This window comes from Mustela lutreola, chromosome 18, assembly GCF_030435805.1.
Source record: "Mustela lutreola isolate mMusLut2 chromosome 18, mMusLut2.pri, whole genome shotgun sequence".
NCBI classification, from domain to species: Eukaryota; Metazoa; Chordata; class Mammalia; order Carnivora; family Mustelidae; genus Mustela; species Mustela lutreola.
Window position 1 is genome coordinate 26947644 of NC_081307.1, and position 24330 is coordinate 26971973.

General features: G+C 38.5%; 1 protein-coding gene across 3 annotated transcripts in view; it reads left to right on the forward strand.

Annotated features, from left to right (window-relative positions):
- PDLIM3 (PDZ and LIM domain 3) overlaps positions 1-12182 on the forward strand; it is a 30269-nt gene extending 18087 nt beyond the window's left edge. Inside the window, exons 4-8 of one of the 3 annotated variants that reach the window (XM_059156038.1) lie at positions 1579-1646; positions 6419-6682; positions 8324-8448; positions 10074-10185; positions 11455-12182. In XM_059156038.1, the coding sequence (XP_059012021.1) occupies positions 1579-1646; positions 6419-6682; positions 8324-8448; positions 10074-10185; positions 11455-11644 (759 nt within the window). In that variant the 3' untranslated portion in view covers positions 11645-12182. Of the gene's footprint in view, positions 1-998; positions 1187-1578; positions 1647-6418; positions 6683-8323; positions 8449-10073; positions 10186-11454 lie in introns of all 3 variants that reach the window. The other 2 variants (XM_059156040.1, XM_059156039.1) reach the window with 2 other exon arrangements.
- Positions 12183-24330: the final 12148 nt, after the last annotated feature.

Here is a 24330-nt window from a genome sequence, read left to right on the forward strand (position 1 = left end):
GTAACACTTCAAAGACACATAAATGTTTGTACTAGTTGAAATCTGTGTGAAAAACTGGTGGCACATTCACAAAAGTAAATGAAGTCAATGTGAGTGTGTGGGCGAAAATATTGGAAAGATTATTCTTACTGATCCTGCCAAATGAAAAGATTTGGAAGAAGAGTCAGCTTGTGTGTATTTTAGCCTTCGCTTTTGGTTTTCTTCGGCTACTTAGAAGAAAAACATATTTAATGACTTTAAAAATTTAAGTCTATATAAAAATTGGAAAACCTTCTCTCATAGGAAAAATAGTCTTCCAGTTCTTCTTATTTGTTCTAAATTTAAGGTTAGACCCTACTGCAAATTAAGAATTTTGTTTTTTACTAATGATGTACTATATGTTGGCTAATTGAATTTAAATTTAGAAAAAGAACAAAAAGAATTTTGTTCTTTGTGGTAGGTATTAAGAAAAAACCAAAACTTTTTTACTTGGATTAGTTAAAGTGATTCAGTATAGTGATTCACAAATGGTCCCTCTCATTCTGATCGTTTTGCTACTCCATTTCCTAAAATGGAGAAAGCTTTATCAAGATATTAATAGAAGAGAAAGCAAATGTAAGCTCTACTTGAGGAAATGTGAAACATAATAATTATTCTAAATCCCAAATCTCATTTCTGACATGGAATTTCTGTCTTCAGATGCATCTAATGAGAGTTTCTTAAAAGCTATAGATGTAAAAACTTGTAGGACCAGAGGAAAGATATAAGGTTCAAATTCTTTTATAATATAATATTTAAATAAGATAGATTCCTTTGCACCATGCGGTGGTTGAGTACAGCACATGTGAAGTTCACGGAAAATGCAGACAGGTTTATACTCACCTCCTCCTTGAGCATTGCCATGAATCTTGCTGTAGGGTAAAGAAGCCTTGATTAACAATGGCGATGCTGTTGGTTTGCTCATTAACGGCTTTCTTGTGCATTCTGTGGCTCTGTGTATTTTGTCTGCCATTGTACAGGAGTTCAAACCTATTGGTACCGCGCACAACAGAAGGGCCCAGCCTTTTGTTGCAGCAGCAAACATTGATGACAAAAGACAGGTAGTGAGCGCTTCCTATAACTCACCAATTGGGCTCTATTCTACTAGCAATATACAAGACGCGCTTCACGGACAGCTGCGAGGTCTCATTCCTAGCTCGCCTCAACAGTAAGTATCTGACTTGGTTTCTGGCCACCATGCTCTTAACAGTGATAGTATGGTTTCTTCTCCTTTCCAAAGTCCAGCTCTTGCTGTTTTATTTTTACTTTCCTGAAGGCACAATCAGATTTTTAGTTTAAAGACAAGCATCCAGAACATGGTTCCAATGTTCTGGAGTCCAATCCGCCAGTTCCTGAACATTTCTAGTGAACAGATGCTTAAAATGAAGAAATCGCTCTGGTTCCATTGTCACCCTTCTCAGTCATGTCAATAGGTGGTGGTAAATAATCCTCTGTACAGTGATCATTCATTTACTTTTATCTTAAGAGGAAAAAAAAAAAGAAAAAAGGAAAAAAAAACTGTCTTCCACTGAGGAACTTTTTAACCCTTTGTTTTTACAGGATGTGAACTACTTTGAACACAAGCACAATATTCGGCCCAAACCTTTCATTATCCCAGGCCGAAGCAGGTCATAAGCTCTGAGATTTTGGTGTCTGTAGTGCATGTTTCTTTAGTAAATCCTTACTAATCACTAAGAAGAGTAACACATAGGTGTTTGGAGTGACTCTGCTCATCGTGAAGCTTATTTCAAAAGCAAGAAAAACAAACTCACTTTGCAGAGTATAGGAGGCCACTAATCTCCATTTCTCAAAGTAAATACTGACAGGATTATAGGGCTGTGAAAAGTTAGGCAATCACCACGTATATTTATAACTAATACCCTGCTGTTCTGAGGATCCCTTCCAGAACACATTGACCTTTGAGGCAAGCAGATGTACCCCATTTCCAGGTCAGGAAGGCCCAGCCAACAGAAGCAAACCGGGAAACCAGCCCCTGGTCAGGAGTAAGGGAAGCAGGTGGGCCCAGTGGGAGCCCCGGGGCAGCCCTTCCATGTTTGACATTCTCTGAGCAGCCCACCTCAACACCTGCTTCCCACTGCTCCACCAACCCGCTGGTAATCCCACTCTTTCTAGCTCTTACATAACAATAACTCTGCCTTCTTGCGGATACTTGCAAAGGAAGAGAAGTCACTTGAAAAGGAGCTTTTCTACATGGGGGAAAGTAAGTAGAAGGAAAGAGTTGGGAGAGAGGGAGATGTATATATATATATATATATATATATATATACCCTCATGGATAACCGTGTACACACTGCAATAAGAATGAGGAAGTGCTTCATGGCTGTCAATCAGAGAAAAAGATCATGGTCAGATGATCCTTTTCAAATAAATTTCTTCTCTAGAAATTGTACTCCAACCCAAGGGGGAGAAATTAATGCCCTGTGTTGGCACATTGGGAAAGAGTGACTTTGGGAAACCTCAAACCTATTCCTCTGACCTCAGCTCCATTAATCAGCCCTGAAGAAGGAAGTTGGTGGTTAGGATTATTGACTAATGATCTATATCCAGTGTCCCAAACTGTGGCCCATCCAATTTATAGACAGTGTTTTACATAATCCTCCCGTTGTTAAAAAAAAAAAAAAAAAAAAAAAAAAAAAAAAACTTAAGTAAATGCCTTAAGATAGAACATCTACTCTCCATCCTGTCAAAATGCCCACCATTCCTGATACTGGGCCCATTTTCATACATGTGTAGCCCTACTAGCCCCTGGGGGTATCCAAGTTTATGATACCTGCTTTGGATGGTCAGTCATCAATGGATATGTGATCTCCTTACGCAGACCTTCCCATAAACTGGAGTTGGGGCCAGAGGATTATCTCAAAATAAGCTGGACAATTTTGTGATATCAGACTCAGGCAGGAGAGACAGAGTGGAAGATGAGGAAGCGAAGTTAAGAAGCCAGTGACTACAAAGTGTATCTCCCCTCCCCTCCCCCCCACTAGAATGGAGCAACTTCTATCTTCCCAGCACCTAGAAACAAGGCTGGGACAGACTAAATGCTCCATCGATGTTCATTAGATGAAGGAACAAAATCCTAAGAGTACCTGATAATATTTTCTGATGGCAAGAAGAAACAAGAGTTAACACCCCTCTCTCATTCATTCAACTCTGCACAAGCTTTCTTTACTTTTCTTTTTTATTCCTTGGCTTCCATTCTATTTTCCTCTGAATTTTCTCCCTACTTCTCCACATTCAACAGCTTCCCAGCCCCACCCCTGATATCATAACACTAGATTAAGAGGGAAAATGCTATTTTACCACTGAATAAATATATATACAACTTTCTAAAGGAGCATCGTAAAATTAATACACTTGCATTCTTTTGAGGCTGGTTTAACTCTACGCTCACTAATCTGAATTATAGGACTTCAGGAGGCATTAGAGTAACAGATCTTGCCTCTAAAAACCAGTAAGACATTTAATGTCATAAAAATTCAGGGAAAGTCAGAGAGATTTAGGTAGCTAATGGCCTTCTTTTATATTTGCATTTTAATTCAAAAATGGTAATCCTAACAAGCCCCTCATCCTTTTGTCATTGTAAGGTGCCTCTTCATACAGCTGAATTTGGAGAAGGAGAGAGGAGGAATGGGGGTAAAAAGGTTTGCTTTAAAGACAGGCACCAGCACTTAATCTTAAAGAAATGTAAAAATGCCTGTACTATTTTTCCTTTCTTCCTGTGTCCTCTCACTATTTACTCTAGCTTCTGAATTTCTTGTTCTTACCAAACGATTCTTTGTCAAGGTGGCATTTCAGGTGTCTACACACCAAGCTACACCTACACCATCAATGAACAACTTTTTAATCCAAAGTAAATGGGAGATGCTAAATTGTTCATACATTCATCTCCCTAGGGCCTTACTGCTAGTTATGGTTCTTTTCATTATCTCATAATTGAATCATATTTAAAAGGCAGTATCTTCATAGGCAAATATGTAAATATAAAATTTTTATTTTATAGATCCAAATGACAGAATCTTGTGAGTGGTTTTTGGACAAGTCACTTCAAGAAGCTCATCCCAGAAAGTCTGTATAAGGCCAGGGAAGTTAGTTCTCAGTCTGATGATCTATGGAGGCAAGAAGTGATTGAGTGTATCATCAACCTGACAAGTGGTCCTGCCAAGTCACGAAGTCAAAGTCAAAAAATCTCATTACTCCCTATCTTTTCAGGTCACAGGAATAGGTCATGGTGACCCATGGCACTACCAAAGTGATTGGAGTCCATGAAAACTATTTAAATTATCAGTTCAAGAGATCTTGTGAAACTGTCCCAAAAATTTATAAGAGATCATTCTTGTTTGCTTAAGGTTTACTTCCTATCTCCTCAATAACTACAGGTCCCTAAATAGAATGATAAAGAAACCAAGCAATAGAAGACACCACCCTTGCTGAAATAAAACTGTGTATACAAACATGTTATATGCAAGATTACTTATTAATTACAACTACAAAATAAGGTCTGTCTGTAAGTTCTGACTGCTCATAGTTTAGCTATCTACCCCATGGCACACATAGGGTCAGAGTAGCTATAAATGCTTACTGACAAGATTCACTATTTAAAGCTCAACTCTCCCAAGAGTCAACCCAGTGTTTCAAATCCCAAAATTACAGTTTACTATGCTTCATTGCACTTAGGTCAAATCAATATAACCCTGAGTAAACTGCACTATAACTGAAAATTGACTTTTTTTTTTTTTTTTTTAAACCAACTGAGGTCGATTTCAGGAGCTAGTACAGTGTTGAGCCTACAAAAATGGTAAATAAGCCATTGGGCATTTTGTATGTGATCAAACAATTTAGAGACTGGGTTTTAAATAGGCTCTTAACAGGCAGGAAGTGAAGGAGCACATCCCTATACACTTGCCTCATTTAGGCCATGCAGTTGGTTGAACTGGTAACACGAGACAAATACGTTTAAAATTCCATTTTGTGGCATGGGTTGTCCAGACGAGGCAGGCTACCACACTGATGAAGTCAACAAAATTGGGGTCTAATACCCACTTGGTTTTGCTGTCCATATGGGGCCAAGGTTAGCATTCGCAGCCCTAAAGAGTAAACGCAACGGCCATACTTGAGCCCCAGGAGAAAACGGACTTTGAGATAAACACATCATATAAATTGTTCTCTGTCTGGTGTTTATAGCAACACTAACCTGCAAGCGTGATGAAAGTTTACAAATACTAACATTTCTTTTGGCTTAGTCTTAAATGACTGTGCTTAAAAACAAAATCTCAGTATATTCCATTTTCTCGTAAAATGCATTTCTCACGCTGCCCTTAAAATGCATGTAGAAAAATGACTTCAGTCATTGGCATGTCAGCTGCGACTAGCCTCTTATCCAGATTCGTAGAGAATATGAAATCTACCTAGTTGTTCTTGAAATTGCATGACTGGCTTTTCTCATATTTTAGTAATAAGTATAATAAGTCCCCTCAGTTGATCTTTAAAATGAAATAAGAAGTATGCATGGAAATACATGTGAGCCTCCAAAATTATTACAGGAAATAGCTATGTATGGCAGAAACAGAGCTTAGCCCTAGGTATATCCAAAGAGTCTAAGACCACCTTATCTACCCTCTAATCAATTAATTTCAAGGTGACAAGCATTTATTGGCTGTTTCTAGAGCCTGTATTAAATGACTGAACAGTTTATTAACATGTATTCTTCACAAAAGTAGAGAATGAAAGTAGAAAAAGTTAAAATCCCAACTATAAGGCATTTACAAAATAGCTTTAAAACATAATCTTTATCACAGAACCTTCAAGTTACTAGTTATTCTACAACGAAAGCATAACTGCATTTCTGAAACACATTTCGTATTTTGAAATGTTTAGCCTAAATATTTGACTGGATCTTCATGTTGCGTAGTCCCTTACTATCTGTGAAGAATCGCTCAGTAATATTTTGATTTTAAATACCGCAGCTCATAAATGTAAAAGAGCCATCCCACCAGTGTCATTTCCCCACATCATCTGTTTGTGATGTGGGCAAGTTTTAAAATTGTTTGGCCTATTTTAAAAAAGTAAAGATAGTTGCATCTTTTCTACCTCGCATACTACTCTGTGGGTAACCCTCAACATATTGCCTAGTAGAACAGAGCCAAAAAATGCAATATCACCTGTAATTTTTAATTTTCTTGCACTCTTTTCAATCATGAATCTTGAAATGTCTTCCCTTTGTAAAATACATCCTAGCCCTTTGATTTTTCATTTGAATTTGATTTAATTCACTTCTTCCTTTCTGTCTTCAATTCCTTTTAACCTCTCTGTACTTGTTCTCTGTGTTGTGTCTGGATTTTTCTGATTCCTGTGTCACCTCTGTGTCACGTGGTCATTAACACAGTGGATGCAGCACTCCGTCCGGTATTGACGGTGGCAGTGGACGTAGCACCCCTTCTTCTGTCAGTACTCTTAGTACTATTTGCCCAGGTGACTTGAAAGTTGCTGCTAAGATGGCCCCTAACATTCCTTTGGAAATGGAGCTTCCCGGTGTGAAGATTGTACATGCTCAATTTAATACACCTATGCAGTTGTACTCAGATGACAATATTATGGAAACACTTCAGGGTCAGGTTTCAACAGCTCTAGGGGAAGCACCCTCCATGAGGTAATGCGAGTCTTTCTGAACCATGGGCATATTAACTAAACACATGGGCAATGTCAACTTTACTGGTGTCTTTTAATAGTGTCGTAATTGAAAGAAGGCTGGGTGGAAAGCTATAAAGAAAAAGAATACTAGGGGTGTACTGCAAATATCTAGACTTAAAGATAAAAGTGATTTCAAGAATTAACTAAATAGAGCTTTATGTGACAGAGCACAAAAAAAAAAAAAAAAAGAAGAAGAAGAAGAAGAAATCAGGGAAGGAAAAAATGTCTATGTCTTTTAGAAGCTATAATGTTCTTTACAAATGTCTAGTACAATACTTCTCAAAAGTGACTTATAATCTAGTATACTCCTACTGCTTCTTTGGAGGTCAAAAATTGGTAAGGAATGGGAGGCTCGGAGGAATTTTAAGGGATGACAACTCTTGTCTCTTTTAATGGTAGCTTGTGGAGAGGTAGTCATTTTTACATTTAGAACTTTTACCATGAAAAAGCTTTTATAAGCTCCAAGCTATTAATGTAAATACTTAATTTCCATTGGTCCCTATTTTGACTAATTTCATCTTTATTAGGAGTATTTGCTCAAAGTACTTTTGCCATCAAGTTTTTTCAAATAAAAGGACTTATTATAAGATAAAATCTTACTACTACTTTCAATATTATATAACCACTTTTTATAAATGAAAGTTTTATAATGTTTTAGAGTACTATGTAACTAAATCCCCAAATGTCTCTTGCGATGAATACAATGGGATAATAACCATGTAATGCATCTCAAAGCCTTTTTGCAAAGAATTTCAGATATATAAGATGATGATTTTAAAATGTGATACAGGAAGTAAAAATATGTGGAGATAGCAACTACCTATTCTAGATACTATAATTAAATGACATAAAATAATAAAGCATTTAGTGTCTGAGGTAGTATTACTGTGGCAGTTCCTTATTGTTCATCATGAATTATATTTGTAGAATAGTAAAATAAAGCTGCTATCACTGTTATCATAAGTGAATTATAATATGGCTATTAAAAAACATAATGTAATCAATATAACTGACATATATATGAAAGTTTCTACATTATAGACTTTCACATACAAGCTAAATTTCTTCAGCTTATAGGCAAAATGATACCTTTGTTGTTTTCTGGAGTTCACAAATTAACCTTAGAGGCAAAATTAAACCATACTTTTCAGTTGAATATCAGAAATGAATCTGAATTTTATAGACAATTTTATGACTGAGAATAATCAAACTGGGCTCACTCCTGCATTTCTTCCCATGTGTATGTTGTCTGTTTTCTGAGAAAAGTTCATTTTTTTCACATTATAATGATATATCCATCAGACAAGGGTATTATTGTTTTTTAAATCACTATTCCCAAACAATCACATTGTACTTGTCCTCTGACGCATTCTGCTAGGTGAAGAAGTGCTGATGTGACTCCCAGGTTAATGAACGACATCATGAAGTTGACCCATGTGAACTCATACCGTATTTTTAACTGTATAGAGATTAACTGAATCTTGGCTCAGGAGTTACTGCAAATGCAGTGATTATCACTTAGTCATGTCTTGTGGTTTCTTGCACATGCCATGCCTCACACGGCTTCTGACACTGCTTCACATGCCGTCCTGTGTTTCAGTGAACCCACAGCCTCAGTGCCTCCCCAGTCTGACGTATACCGGATGCTCCACGACAATCGGAATGAGCCTACTCAGCCTCGCCAGTCGGGCTCCTTCAGAGTGCTCCAGGAATTAGTGAACGATGGTGAGCAGCCATGAATGGAACAGTACAGAGAGGGGGAGGAGAGCAAACATACTGCAGAATGAAAGACTCAGCATTGATTCAGTTCAGTGATCCCATGAATCTTCCCTGAGGAAGATCTGAACGGTGCTTGGTTTAGAAAAGGAGCTCCCAGAATGTATCCAAGTAGCCACCAACCCAGTGATAAAAGGACACCAGAGATAAATTCCATTCATAGTCGTCAAGGGGCTAGTTGGGCTCAAAAATCGTAAGTTGGAATTTTAAATGGATATCGCTAAATTTCTCAGCCTCCCTCCACTCCAGAGAGTCAGAATCATCAAAATTTTAAAATAACACTGAGATGAACCCTTACTGTGTTCCAAACCCTGTGCTAAGTATTTTGTGTGCTTGATCACTTAGTCCTCCCAATAACCTGTGAGATAGGGACTATTGATTTTCCCTTTCAACAAATGAGAAACTGCCGCAGAGAGAGATTTGTACAAGGAGACACAGCCAGTAAGAAATAAGGCTGAATCTCTAGCCCACTCCTGCTGTCCTCAGGGGTCATAATCTTATCAATGTTTTTCTATCCCACAAAGATACACATTGTCCTTTAAAAGTTGCACAAAAATGCAAAGTGCCCTATTAAGTTGGCTATTTAAAAAACAAAAAAACTTACAAGTGTTGGAGAGCACGTGGGAAAACTGGGACTCTTGTTCATGGTTGAGGGAATGTAAAATGGTGCAGCCACTGTGAAAACCAGGATAGCGGTTCCTCAAAAAGTTAAACACAGAAATTACTGTATTATCCAACAACTGGACTCCTGGGTATGTACCCAAAGAATCGAAAGCAGGGACTCAAAGATATATTCATAACCAATATTCACAGATCTTTATCCACAATAGCCAGAAAGTGAAAACCACACATCTGTCTATCACCCGATCAACGGATAAACAAAATGTGGTCTTTCCATCCAACAGAGCATTATTCAGCCTCAAAAATGAATGAAATTCTAATGCATGCTGCAACAGGGATGAACCCTGAAAACATGCCGACGGAAATAGGCCAGACACAGGAAGATAAAAACTGCATGCGTCCACTCCTGTGAGGCACCGGGGATAGGAAAGTCCTAAAGACAGACAGTAGAATAGAAGTACCGCGATCTGGGAGGAAGAGGGAGTGGGGAGTTACTGTTTGATAGGTACAGACGGTTTTTTTGTTTTTTGTTTTTGGAGGATGAAAGAGTTCTGGAAAGAACTGTTGGTGATGGGTGCACAACACTGTCTAAGTATTTGCTGCTACTGAATTACTGAATTACGCCTTCAGAAGTGGTCAAGATGGTCCATTATATGTTCTGTATGTTTTACGGCAATAAGAAGAAGAAAAAAAATGCCAAATGTTTTCCACTCCTTTTGGCATTTTCTAACCACTCCCTCCAACAAGGACAACAACAAATTTTAACGACTTCTTTCTGGAAGGGCCCTCCTTCCGAACAAGTGATGCTTGAACCTGTCCTCCAACTTTTGAAATGAGAGAGCTGGCGCAACTGGAGAATTCCTTGGGTTAAAGTGCACACCTTAAAATAGAAGCGAAGTACAAACTGTAGCCAGCTGTTCCCTTGCCATAAATGGAAACACTTTGTTTTTCAGACGACCGTCCTGCTGGAACCCGGAGTGTGCGAGCTCCCGTTACCAAAGCCCACGGCAGTGCTGGCAGCGCTCAGAAGATGCCGCTCTGTGACAAATGTGGGAGCGGCATCGTGTAAGTTTCATTTTTAACCCAGGCCTTCGCTATAAATCTTGGTACCCGCTCTCCGTTTCTAGTCAGTGAACTGAACTGTGTCCAACATTTAGCACATTTTGACCAGAATCCCTTCAACGTACCCTAAAACTGGCATATGATGTGAGTCAGCAATCTGGACTTCGAATTTCAGATATATTCTCATTTAAAAAAAAAAAAACAAAACTGTCCTCCAGGCCTATTTTTAAAAAATTGCTTCCAAGAAGCATAGCTTCACTTCAAAAATGCCCTCCCTTGGTTAATGTATAGTTTTTCAGTACTTCCTCTTTGGTATAAACTGAGGAAACCAAACATGAGGGTCATCATGTGGTTCATGAAAACATATTATCCTTATTCAGTTTCTTAATTTGCACAAATATTGAAGTCTAGCTTTTAAAAATGCAGTCCACTTCCATTTCAAGGTCCCTTGTGTTTGCACAGTGACACTTGCTGGTTCAAATCTCCAGATCATTTCAGTCTCTCCCCTGCAGACGCCCCACGTGGTCACTTCTCCCGCCCCTCTATTCTGCGCCTCCACTGTTAGCTCACACACAGCGATACTGTGTGTGCAGTGATCCCAGGAGTCATCCCAGGAGGGAAGAGGGAGAGAAACCTGGTTAGAACAAGGAGGGGAATGTGACACACAAGGAAAGAAAGACACAGGACCCGCAACTCAGGAGCAAAGAGGATCTCATGAAACACACGAGTTTAGGATGGTACCAAAAGCAATTATTGCTCCTAAGTTGGAGTAAACTGTTTTGACAGTAGACTTGAGTCTACAGAAATGGAAATTCCATCTCTGCCCTTTGCTGTTTCCTCTGTGCTCCACGGACAGGAGGCTGCAGTGGCAAGATATGAAGCAATTAGAGGGACCTCTAGTTGTGTAGGCAAGCGTCGTCAAAATCCGAATCCTTGGCAGAGGTATTAGTCTTATCTAGATGATGTTTTCCTCTTTCAAGGAAAGAATCAGCATAGATCGTGAAGGAAGATCCCATAACGTGTATAGAAGCGACTTGTTTGAAAAATCGGGCAAATATTCACACGTCAACATCCGAGAGAACGCCGTGGTGTGTTACTGCGGTTGTCTTGGTTCTCCCCGACCATGACCTCACTCGCACAGCTGTGCCGGCTTTCCCCGGGAGGCTACCGCCCACCCATGAAACAGATCACACCTGCCCTATCCGCCCTGTTATCGCCCTCGTAGCATGTTTTCCGTTTCTGTTTTTCACTTCCCCTCCTTTTCCTCAACAGTGGTGCTGTCGTGAAGGCACGGGATAAGTACCGGCATCCAGAGTGTTTCGTGTGCGCCGACTGTAACCTCAACCTCAAACAGAAGGGCTACTTCTTCGTGGAGGGGGAGCTGTACTGCGAAACTCATGCAAGGGCTCGCACGAGGCCCCCGGAGGGCTACGACACAGTGACTCTCTATCCCAAAGCTTAATGACGTCTTATACAGACCGGAGTGCACACCCTCAAGCACGCTTACACAGGAAGACATCCATGGCTTTGGGCAGAAGTACAGCAAACTGTTGGCTCCAAACCTAAAATCAAGGCTTTTAGACGTTTTTCTTATTGTTACTGAAGAAAAGGGAGCGGGAGATATGTGCCGGCTGTAAATGGACGTGGAAATGGACACTTAGCTATGTCTGCAGCTTTCTCCCTCTTGGGCTAGCAATAATTTAGTCACATTTAACTCATTAAATTTTTTGTATGTCATACTCCACAATTTATATTTATATTATGACATCAAGAGATTTGGGGGAGTCTGATTATCTTTCCTTAACAAGCTGATTTTGCAACTGTATTAAATACCAACTGACAATCTTGTATTCTAACACAACCTGCAATTGTCTGTTACCTGTTTTAATTGTTATAGTGCATGTCAGAAAAAAATTCCCTAGATTTCTCTAGTTTCATATTCAAACAATTATACCACCAGATGCAACATACATAATAAATACATAAATAGTTTTAAAATACCTAATGAAGTGGCATTCAATGAATTCAAATAAAATCAACATTCCAACAAAAGGGCCCAATCATATCTTGACATGTACACTAACAACTCAGATATTTTAAGAAAAATGTGACTTCTTTAGTTCTTACTCTTTCTTAGGAGCCCATAAATTTCTGCTGATGTGGAGGGGTATTTAAATTTGCTAAAGGTAATTCAGTCCCTTTCCCATAAAAACAATTTTTTGTGCATTGAAATGGTCTTTTATTTTATAAATGTTTCTTTCAAACGAAATAGTCAGTGCCTTCAAGGCTCAGACCTCCCTCAAGTCTGTTTCTTTATGCTCAAAAATTCATCACTGCTGCTTCTTCCTTCCCAAGATGGCATCTCCAAGAGGAGACAGGCTCAGGGCCCTTCTGAGTAAGGGGATCCTATTGGATCCACTGCTAAAATCCATGGTTTCACTTGTCTGTTTTCCCCACATGGTTGGGAGCAGACAATAAACCCACCTCCAGCATCATCTCCAGAAGTCTTAGCTCAGCTTTCCCTGGAGTAATGGGTCCTTTGCATCTCACTGAATTCTACCTGGCCCCTGGTTCTGTCTTGTCACCTTGCCTCTCACTATGGTAGCCACATAGCAACACCCCTAACTTGCATGTCTTACCTACTTCCCATGCTCCTCATTGGGGATACATTGGAAACTCTGAAAATGTCCCCTCCACATAAAACCATGGGGAACTGGCAGGATGTGGAGAAGGGGAGCTAGGGACAGTCTTGCACCCTTTGTCTCACCCCCGGTCACAAAGTCATCTCTACTCGATTATCCAACCCTCTATATCTATACCCTACCCTCTGGGTCTGGAGCAGGTAATCTCCTATTGTCCCAAAATGGAAGATGGAGCTACATGTTGTATTGCTCTGGAATCCCCCCAGACTTCACTGGTTATTTCTAACTCTGACCTGACTAAGGTTTGGATCCAGTGAGAAGAACCACAACACCTACTTGGCCCGTCAGGCTTTGAGATTGCAACTGGAGCAACATTAAAATAAATAAGAAACATAGAGATCAAAGAAATGACTGTATCCAAAATAGACTATATTTTTTTGTTCATATGTCATTTTAAAGTATTTTGTTCTGGGAAATCTTTACACTTAAAAGTTTGGAAGCTAGGGAAATAAATGGTAATTGACTTAGAAAACTCAAGAAAGCTGAAATCCAAAGCAGCAGTGGAGAATACGGAAAACCAACCCAATACACCCTCCAGGGTCTTGCAAAAGTGTTGAAATTAATAGCACCAGTATTTCTGGACTAGGGGATGGAGATGGAATGACTTTATCAGAAGGAGCAAATAGAATCTGTTTGAGAAATATTCAATCCCCAGAGCTGTTCCCTCTCACACCTCATGGCTTTTTCCAGTGAAATTCTGCCAGCTGTTATCTGTAGAGGATTAATCAACACCTCAGCTGGGGTCAGGAAGCACAGCTGAGGACCTGTGTACTATACTAAAAAGAGGTTAAATAATGAAAGATTCATGATAAAAGTGTGCATTAGACATTATATTGCATGTTAATGTATATCGTATAGTAGTATACAGTAGAATAATAATGAATGGCTTAGGTTCACATGTTTAATAATTAGTTTTTTAAAAAGGTAGTATAGGGGTGCCTGGGTGGTTCAGTCAGTTAAGGTCTGCCTATGGCTCAGGTCATGATCTGGTGGTTCTGGGATGGAGCTCCACATTGGGCTCCCTGCTCAGCAGGGAGTCTGCTTTTCCCTCTGCCCCTCCACCCTGCTCATGCTCTCAATCTCTTTCCTCTCTCTCTCTCTCTCTTTCGCTTTCTTTCAAATAAATAAAATAAAATAAAATAATATAAAATTTGTTTTTTTATAATAAGACAGTTCTAATCTGAAATTCAAGAGAAATATGGCTGAAATCTGGTAATTCAGACTAAGCGACCAAGGCCTGTGAAGCATGCCCTGAAGTTTCATGTTCATTATATTTAATAAAAATTGTTCTTTCAACAATTAAATCTAGAAATTTCAACATGTAGAGAATTAATAACTAGAGATTAACGCATAAATAGAAAACCCTGAAGACTCCACCAAAAAACTGCTAGAACTGACAAATTAATGCAGTGAAGTCAACAGATACAAAATGAATACACAAATACAGCAAATCTGCTGCATGTCTATATACCAATAGTGAAGTAGCAGAAAAAGAAATTCAGGGTCAATCCCATTTAAAATTGCACCAAAGTTAGTAAGATACCTAGGAATAAGCCTAACCAAAAAGGTGAAAAACATGTACTCTGAAACCTATAAAATGCTGATGAAACAAATTGAAGGTGACACAAAGAAATGGAAAGATATTCCATGCTCATGGATGGGAAAAACAAATATTGTTAAAATGTCTATACTACTCAAGGCAATCTATACATTGAAAGTAATCGCTATCAAAATACCAATAGCATTTTTCACAGAACTGAACAAACAATCCTAAAATTAGTATGGAACCACAAAGGACCCCAAATAGCCAAAGCAATCTTGAAAAAGAAAAGCAAAGCTGGAGGCATCGCAATTCCAGACTTCAAGTTATATTACAAAGTTGTAATAATCAAAAAAGTGTGGTACTAACACATAGAACAATGGAGCAGAATAGAAAACTGAGAAATAAACCCATAATTATATGGTCAATTAATCTTTGACAAAACAGGAAACAATATCAAGTAGGAAAAGGACAGTCTTTTCCACAAATGGTGTTGGGAAACCTGGACACCAAATGCAAAAGAATGAAACTGAACCACCTTCTTACACCATACAAAATAACAAACTCAAAAAGGATGAAAGACCTGAAACCATCAAAATCCTAGAGGAGACCAAGGCAGTAACTTCTTTGACATTGTCCATAGCAACTTCTTACCAGATAGGTCTCCTGAAGCAAGGGAAACAAAAGCAAAAATAAACTATAGGGACCACATTAAGATATAAATAAATGGCAGCCTACTGTATGAGACAAGATATTTACAATGACATATTTGATTAAAAAAAAAAAAAGCTAGTATCCAAAATGTATAAAGAACTTATAAAACTCAGCACCCCCCAAAATAAATAAACCAGTTAATGTTGGGGTCCATTATCAAAGGAACAAGACTGAGACAAAGTGAAAGTTAGGCAAAGCCTATTCTATGCCAAGCATTAGAAGTTAGACTGATTGGCCAGGGGAACGAGACTGAGACAAAGTGAAAGTTATGTGAAGTTTTATTCTGTGCCAAGCATTAGAAGTCAGACTGACCGGCCAGGGCCACCTCTGAAGAGAGCGACCCCGTCCTGATCTGACAGGCTGGTTTTATAGGGCATAACCGCAGACCCAAGGTATGTGGCTTCTATTGTTAAGGCGTTTACTCCCAGAACCAATACCCGGAACCATACCAGTAACTACGGGGTGTTTGTTTATTCCCGGAATGAAGTCTGTGGATGTAAACAACAATATGGCTACCTAGGCAATATGGAGTTGCTCTGGCTAAGCAGGCCCTAATAGTTAAACAGGTTTTAACATTAAATTGGCCCTAACAGTTAAGAAATGGGCAGAAGATGTGAATAGACAGTTTTTCAAAGAAGACATAGAGAGAGTTAACAGACACATTAAAAATACTCAACCTCACTCGGCATCGGGGAAATACAAATCAATACTACAATGAGATCCCACCTCACACCAGTCAGAATGGCTAAAATCAACAACAGATGTTGGCAAAGATGCAGAGGAAGGGGAACCCACTTACACTGCCAGTGGGAATGCAAACTGGTGCAGCCACTGTGGAAAACACTATGGTAGTTCCACAAAAAGTTAAAAATATATTTGTCTTTCCCTGATGCTGATAATTTTTTTAAAAAGTTAAAAATGGAACAACCCTACAACCCAGCAATTACACTTTGTATAAACAGGTATTTACCCAAAGGATACAAAAATACTGATGTGAAGAGACACATGCCCTCCAAGGTTTATAGCAACATTATCAACAATAGCCAAATTATGGAAAGAATTTGTCCATCAACTGATGAATGGATAAAGAAGATGTGTGTGTGTGTGTGTGTGTGTGTGTGTGTGAGAGAGAGAGAAAGAGAGAGAGTGAGAGAGAATGGAATACTATTCAGCCATAAAAAATAATAAAATCTTGCCATTTGCAATGACATGGATAGAACTAGAGAGTATAATGCTAGGCAAAATGAATCACACATATGTGTGATTTCACACATATGTGGAACTAAAGAAACAAAATAAATAAGCAAAGGGAAAAAAGAGAGAAAGAGAGAGAGAGAGTAAAAAACAGACTCTTAATTATAGAGAACAATCTGTGGGGAGGGAGTGGGTGATGGATGAAATAGGTGACGGAATTAAGGAGGGCACTTGCTGTGATGAGTTCTGTGTGTTAACTAACTGAAATCAAAATAAAAACCTAATTTAAAAAGAATGAATGCAATATGAAAATTGTTTTTAATATATGAAGTACAAAATAAAATAAAAATAGCACTGTTGAAATGAAAAAGAATTAAAACTTTTAAAAAATGAGAACACATTTTATCCCCGTATACTAATATTTTGTCTCTCAATAAGTTCATACCAGACCCTACATAGGAATTCATGCCATGAACAAAGAATGCCAACCAGTTTTGATTTAGCTCACAGAATAACACATTTTCTTAGTAAAGAGACTAGTCACTGTGTTTACATTTATAAGCTTATTAAAGCTAACAATGATCAATGAAACCATCCATTAAGGTTGAGATCTGGGCTTCTATGAACTTTGGACTCATGATTAACTAGATTACAGGTTTTTTCAGAGTAAACACGGGATTCAAACATTCATCCCGGTAGAGTGCTACACTCTCTACCGGGATGAATGTTTGAATAAAAAACAGTTCTAGTTATCACAGGTGTTTGCACCTGTGTAAGCAGAGTAAAAACATATTCGTTAATATGACACACAGACAATTTATGCACCTCTTCGAAAAATAATCTCCAGTGTGTCCAACGTGGGAACGTTCCAAGATAAACAGAATGCAAATCTCAGTCTCTTCTATTAACAACTGGAGTTACAAAAGTTTGTCAAATTGACCTTTGAACAGATTTTATTTCCACCCTAGAAAAATGCTACTTATAGCCATTACTCTCTATTATCTGTCATCAGAATTTGATGTTCTTGTACTACGTATACTGTGCCATCTGAATCATAAGCATAAAAAAGGTGATTCAAAAAAAAAAGAGTGAGATGTTTAGATAATTCAAGTAAATAAACCACTTATCTCCTTTAAAGGACCATTTCAAGACCATCCTCTCAAGTCTGTTCATTTTGGAGAGCACTCAATAAATATTTATTTGAAAACCTACCGAGTAAGAGGTGTTAAATATGAGGTATAACAATATGGACTTTTGAATACTTTGTGCACATTTACAAATGGACATTTGTAAGCTAATTAGAATGCTTCACTGGACTTAATTTTAAAACAAAGCACCTTTATAAGAAGTGGTTGCTTATAAACAGTTCCTTTTGAATGTTCTAGTAATATTACCAAACATTCATTTCAGAGGAACATAAAATCAGCTATCAACATTACCTTTTTAATTACCTGAAAACTTTGTCTAAATATACAGAGAATGTCCAACAACATGTTTTTCTTTCTCTAGGAACAAAGCATGTCAGCATGTTTTAATTTATGAACACCCAAAGCACAATTCCATTGTCCATTATTCAAAGACTAATACCATATCTGCTCTTAAGTCCTAATTGCTACCCTTATCATAAGCAGCAAGCATAAATGGATTTTAAGTTAAGATTATACGAAAAGCTAAATATTGGGGGATGAAAATTATTCCATTTGTTTATTTATTCAGTTTTTCACCTGGTGAAGGAGTATACACATGTTATTATTTCTGTACCAAAAGCAAAACTATGTTGTAAGTTTGAGAACTACCTCTCATGAGGCCAAATTCCCATTGCCTCCTTGTGTGAAGTATGAGGGTTGAAAAACACAGGCATGTGGATTAGTCACCACAGGTACATGTACCCATGTGTGCACATGTCTCCGGTTTATAAAAGCACCAAGGTCAGGCAGCCAATGTCACATGGATGAAGAGCCTGCTTTAGGCTTAGTCATGACCATAAGTAACACACATTGCTCAGCCTGCCCTTTCATGCATCTGGGCTCCAGCTGCTGCTATCTGAGCTCCCCAAACTCCCAACTATGACCCTTTCAGAACACTACTTCATGTTACAAAGCTTTTCATTCCTCAAAGTACGTGACCCCCTTCTTCCTGATGCTAAACTGCTTCCTGGTTTTTGGACACTAAAGAAGCTGCACTGGTCACGCTTTAAATATAGTATGTTTCCTTTGCTGTATGAAGATACCATTAATATGTACTTCCAACAGAGCAAATGGATTTGCAATAAAACACCCATATTCCTTGCTTGACTTCAGCTGTGAGCTGTGACGTGAGTCAGAGGTGGTGTCCATGACCACTGGAATAGAATGAAACTTCTAATTTGAACCAAGAACCTAGCCACACTGATATTACGCTGTCACTGAATGGATCGGCCAGCCAGTTAACACTGATAAACACAGTGTCAAGTGCAGGTCTGGACTGTATGGGCTGGTAGAGTCTCAGAAATCATCTCAGAGATCATCCAATCTTCAGAACTTCCTAGTTCTGAAGATTAAGGAGTTAAAGCCCAGGGGCAGAGCTACAGTTAGAATCAAGATCCTTCTTCAGAGCTCTTTCCATGACAACCTTCTTACTTACTCATTACTTAATAAAATCCCTTACTATTATTATTATTACTAATTATTACTAATATTATTATTATTATTAAATACTTACTATTTTTATTATTCCATACTACTTTTCCTAGCACTTATAGAAGAGGTTATTTTTTACTATAAAGAAAACAAACATTGACTATAAGTTAATACTGACATAAATAAATAAAGCCACAGAGAGAAAGAAATATAATAGTGTTTAGAATTCATAGATTTAAAGATTTCCCAAACATATTACTTATGACTAGGGAACATTGATGATTTGAAACGGGATTTTTTCTAATTGTGTAGCCTTGTACAAAAATTAAGCTCTCTGATATTTTCCTCATTTGTAAAATGTTTATTTGGCTAAGTCATAAGGATTAGAAACAATGTATAAATATAACTGGTATTATGTCATGAATTTTGTAAACATTCTATTAAAAATCTACGTACTCAAATAAAATACATATAGTCAACAAAGGGAACTTAGTCCTCTTTATAGCTACAAGATTATAACCTACAGTTTTAGTTGCTGTTGTCATTCTTTGCCTTTGCTTGAATTTTCACTTGGGATCAACTTTAATTCCATTAGTCTTCTAAATCCTTAGAGTATATAAGAACTGCTTTGAACTCAGCATTGGGTATAACAGAATATTGCCAGTGAGTCTTTGGTGCAATTACTTTGCATGAACTCAAGCTTTTAAAATTACTCTTCTCAAATGAAAAGAAGTTCTAGTGAACTTCATGAATCTGATCTGTCTCAGTGTGAAACACTGGCTCTCCTGGGACTATCAGGAATAGTTATCTAATTCATGAATCTTCTGGCTTGATGTAGTTGTGCTCATTTAATTGGCTTTTGATTTTTGACAAAACGGCCAGACCTTCACATGGTCAAAGAGACTGTTGGTCCTCTATCATCTTCTTGGTCCAAATCATGCCCATTAATTTATTCCTCAAGTTCTCTTCCCAACTTATTTTTCCAATTCTGTCTCTCTCTCTGTCACTGACTCTTTCCAGCCTGCAAGTATGCTCAAGTATCATATACCATCCTGAAAGTACCTCTCTCCCTAACAACTATTCCTTCTCAAGCTACCTTGATAGTGACCTACATCTATCCCTTTAGCACACAAATGTCTCAGAGTTAGACCAAACCCACTTTCTCAGCAACCCCACCTTCCCGCTATTAGTAAGTCCTCTTAAAACGGCAAACAACTTCCTAAGGGCCAAAGCTATTGGCCATCCTTAGTGAATTGTGGGATTCATTCTATACAGATGATACTAGGTTAAAACCAACTAAAGGAAACTTAGAGAAGGCAGAGTGGAAATGTTTGCATTGGGAGCAAGCGTTGAGCTGTCAAAGGCCTGCTACGCAAGGTAGACTTCCGAAGTCACCAGCACGTCGGTCTGCCTCTCTGGCCAAAGCACTTGCCTTAGGAAAAATTATCCAAATTTATTATATCCTAAGAGAAGTTTGATCACTTTTTCACACTACTGTAGATCTCATCTATGACTGATAGCCTTGTGATCTCAGGCTTAAAAAAAAAAAAAGATCTTCTGAGGCTAAAAAATTTAAAAAAACAAGAAGTATTGTAGTCCAGTAATAGATTGCTAAGAAAAGCTTTGGCTAGCTTGTGTTTATGCCGTGCTCTTGAATTTGTTCCAGATTCTTGAATCTGCAGCAGTTAGTCAACAGGTGAAAGCGGATTCTCTAGGAGGAGTTACCATTTGAAGATTTTGAAATACTGTGACTCACAGACTTTTCTCATTGTCAGCACAGATTCTAATTCTGTCCATTAGCAATGAATTCCACAATCAAAATCAGACATTTTCAGGGAAGTTGTTGAATCAACTGACATGTGTGACCAGAGAAAGCATATCTCCTGACCGAATATGCTCCGCTGTCTATCTAATAGAAGGTCAAACGAAACAGAAACAGTCTTAGGGTGCATGGGTGGCTCAGTGGGTTTAGCCTCTGCCTACAGCTCAGGTCATGGTCTCAGGGTCCTGGGATCAAGCCCCACATCAGGCTCTCTGCTCAGCAGGGAGCCTGTTTCCCCCTTTCTCTCTGCCTGCCTCTCTGCCTACTTGTGATCTCTCTGTCTCTGTCAAAGAAATAAATAAAATCTTAAAAAAAAAAGAAAAGAAAAGAAACAGTCTCATCCCACCGAGAAAGTGCAGGTGAACTGTGATATCACAGCAGGAAATAGAAACTTTTAGCTCTAGTATTAATTATATTTATACTTCGCCTATACTTATGTAAAATTTAAATGACATGTTGTCCCATCTCATAAAACTATAATTTGTTATAGGGAAAAGAAAACATTAAAATAAGCTGATTTGGGTAAACCGGTGTGTCAGAATCAGGAAGTCTGTCAATGATCAGTTACAGAGTTTTTAAAAAGTTCCTGAACCTTCCCATGTTTCAGTTTTCTCCTATACCCATCTAGAAGATGTTTCTTCATAAAATTCCACAATTCTCAATGCCATTTAGTATAAGTAGGAATATTTCACTAAGAGCTTAATTATTGGGGAAATAAATACATTAGGGAGGGAGAAAATTGAACATCCCTCATTAAGTGTTCCGAGTATAAGCTTTATTTAACAATTTCAGATGGGATAGTGAGCCATTCAGTGTCACAGGAGCAGGAACAGAGACAGGTAGGCTCCGCAAGCATAATGCATAATTTACAGATTTTTCTGTACATCATGACACTTCATTTCTATATATTGAAAATCTGAGTGTTGTAGAAGACACTGAGTACTCAATAGCAGCCAATGGCTCATGAGAGCCTCAGAGGACCAGGTCGTCCTGGTCTCACTCAGAAGAATGAGGTTTTCCCCATTTGAGAAGTCTAAAGGAAATTTCAACATACTCTCCCTTTTATCGAATTCTAATCTATATTCTGGGCAAGCAAATAATCATCTTACTTGACTTTACAACTTGGCAATGAGGAACTTTAGGGTCAAGATGGTAGAGTGAGAGCACATAGAAGAAAAATACTTATGGGGCGCCTTGGTGGCTCAATGGGTTAAGCCTCTGTCTTCAGCTCAGGTCATGATCCCAGGGTCCTGGGATCGAGCCCCGCATTGGGCTCTCTACTCAGCAGGAGCTCCCTGCTTCCCTTCCTCTCTCTCTGTCTGCCTCTCTGCCTACTTGTGATCTCTGTCTGTCAAAAACATAAATAAAAATCTTTAAAAAGAAAAGAAAAGAAAAGAAAAAACTTATGTTCTTTACAATAAATGGTGGGTCAATCAGATAGCCATAATTTTTAAAATGGATATTGACACATACCTCGTACTCTATAAAAAGATCAATTCCAGATGAATTAGCAAATCTAAATATGAAAGGTAAAACAATCCAGCTTTTAGGGGGAAAAAAAAAAAAGAATGAATCATTTCACAACCTTGCAAAAGCAGACACAGGGTGTCCATTCCCAAAGAGGGAAAGGGGAGCACCCATGTGTGGGGGAGCACTGGCAGCAGTAAGCAGCAGAGCCTGAGCCGAGTAAGGAGGGACTGGCTAGTGTGGGACTGGCTAGCGCATGGTGTCAAAGTTCAGGGGGACGTGGAAGTCTTCTACACAGACGGGAGGCCCAGCATAGTGTGCACAGAGCCCAAGAAGAGGAGGAGGGTATCTAAGTGGAGAACAGGCCCAATACAGGGTTCAAAGTCAAAGGCAAAGTTAGGAGGGAAGAGGCAGTGCAGGGTATTAGAACCCAATTGGATGGCAAGGACATCTCCATGGGACCTGCTGAGTGACTGGCATTGAGAGAATGGATATCTACAAAGGTATTACTCACATAAATAAATATAGGAAAGATAACAAGAGTCAACTTTCTCACTGTTGATTAAGGGAAATTACAATATGGAGAGAGACCTAGAAACAGCACTACGGTGTTGGACTGGAACTGGAGGTATCATGAACTCAATATATGGAGATAGATACAGAACTAAATATGGATGCAAATGTCCGTGTGTTCGGATGTAGTATGGGTATAGATGTCAGTATGTATGTGTGCATGTGTATCCAGGCGTTTTCCAGCTCTATCCACTAAGATGGCCTGGGAGCAGCTATACCCAGATAGCAACACTCACACCTAACACTCACTTCCTGGTTTCTAAATACAATACCATTCTCTTCTAAAACAAACCAAGGTTCCTCAAGGGAAGGGCTGATTTCAAGGCTAGGGCAGGGAAAGTATGGGATGAGACGGGAACATCTGGTTGTCTAGGCAAAAAAATGAAGAAATGTTCCAGTAATAAAGGGGACATGTCAAATGTACATAGAAGCCAGATAAAGAAACTCTCACTGACCCCTCTAGGAAAATTTAAGCAACAACATCAATCATGTTAGCAACAGAAGGTAATCCATTCCCACCGAATGAAATGGGAAACTCTGAGTTTACGAGACTCTGATTAAAGGCAAGACAAATACGTGCAGTGCGAGAGTTTGAACTGGACCCTTTTGTCTAACGGACAATATTGGGAGAATCAGTGAAACTTGAGTGGGGTCTGAAGGTTAGATAGTAGTAATGTATCAGTGCTAATTTCTGGATTTTAATAGCCATATTGTGCTCTTAATGAAGAATGTCCTTATAAGTACATATCAAAGCATTCAGGAGTGATGGGAAACCATGTCAGCAACTCCCTCTTAAAGGTTCAAGAAAAAATGAAACATGTAGCTCCAACTTTACTTTAAGTGGATGATAATTTCAAAAATTTAAAGAAAAAAAAAGAACGGGGCGCCTGGGTGGCTCAGTCAGTTAAGTGTCTGCCTTTGGCTCAGGTCATGATCCTGGGGTTCTGGGATTGAGCCCCTGGGACCAGGCTCTAGGGAGCAGAGCCTCCTTTTCCCTCTCCCTCTGCCTATCACCTTCATTCTCTCTTTTCCTCACTCTCTTTCTCTCTCACTTCTCTCAAAAATAAACAAAATATTTTTTTAAAAATCAAAACAAGTATATAAATAAATAAATAGGAAACCAAAAAAGTCAAAAACAACAGCAGAACTAAGATATTTAAGCCCATTTTCACAACTCAATTACAGACCTATTTTTTTAATACAGAGAGACCTAAAAATATATATAATTTTGAGTAAAAGGAGCAAGCTGCAGAATAAAACAAAATTATGATATCATTCATGAAAATTTTTAAAACAAACAAGAGCAACCATCTACATTACTCAAGAACACACATGTAATTACTATAAAGATGTAAGAATGGACTGTAAGGCAATACTCTAAATTCATTATAGTGGTTTCTTGTGGGAAGAACATGGGGACGGGGGAACAGGATAGGCAGTGGTAGGGAGTTCACGTCTATGTAACGTTTTAATTTGTCTAAATAAATATAAGCCAAATACATCAGTAGAATTATAACT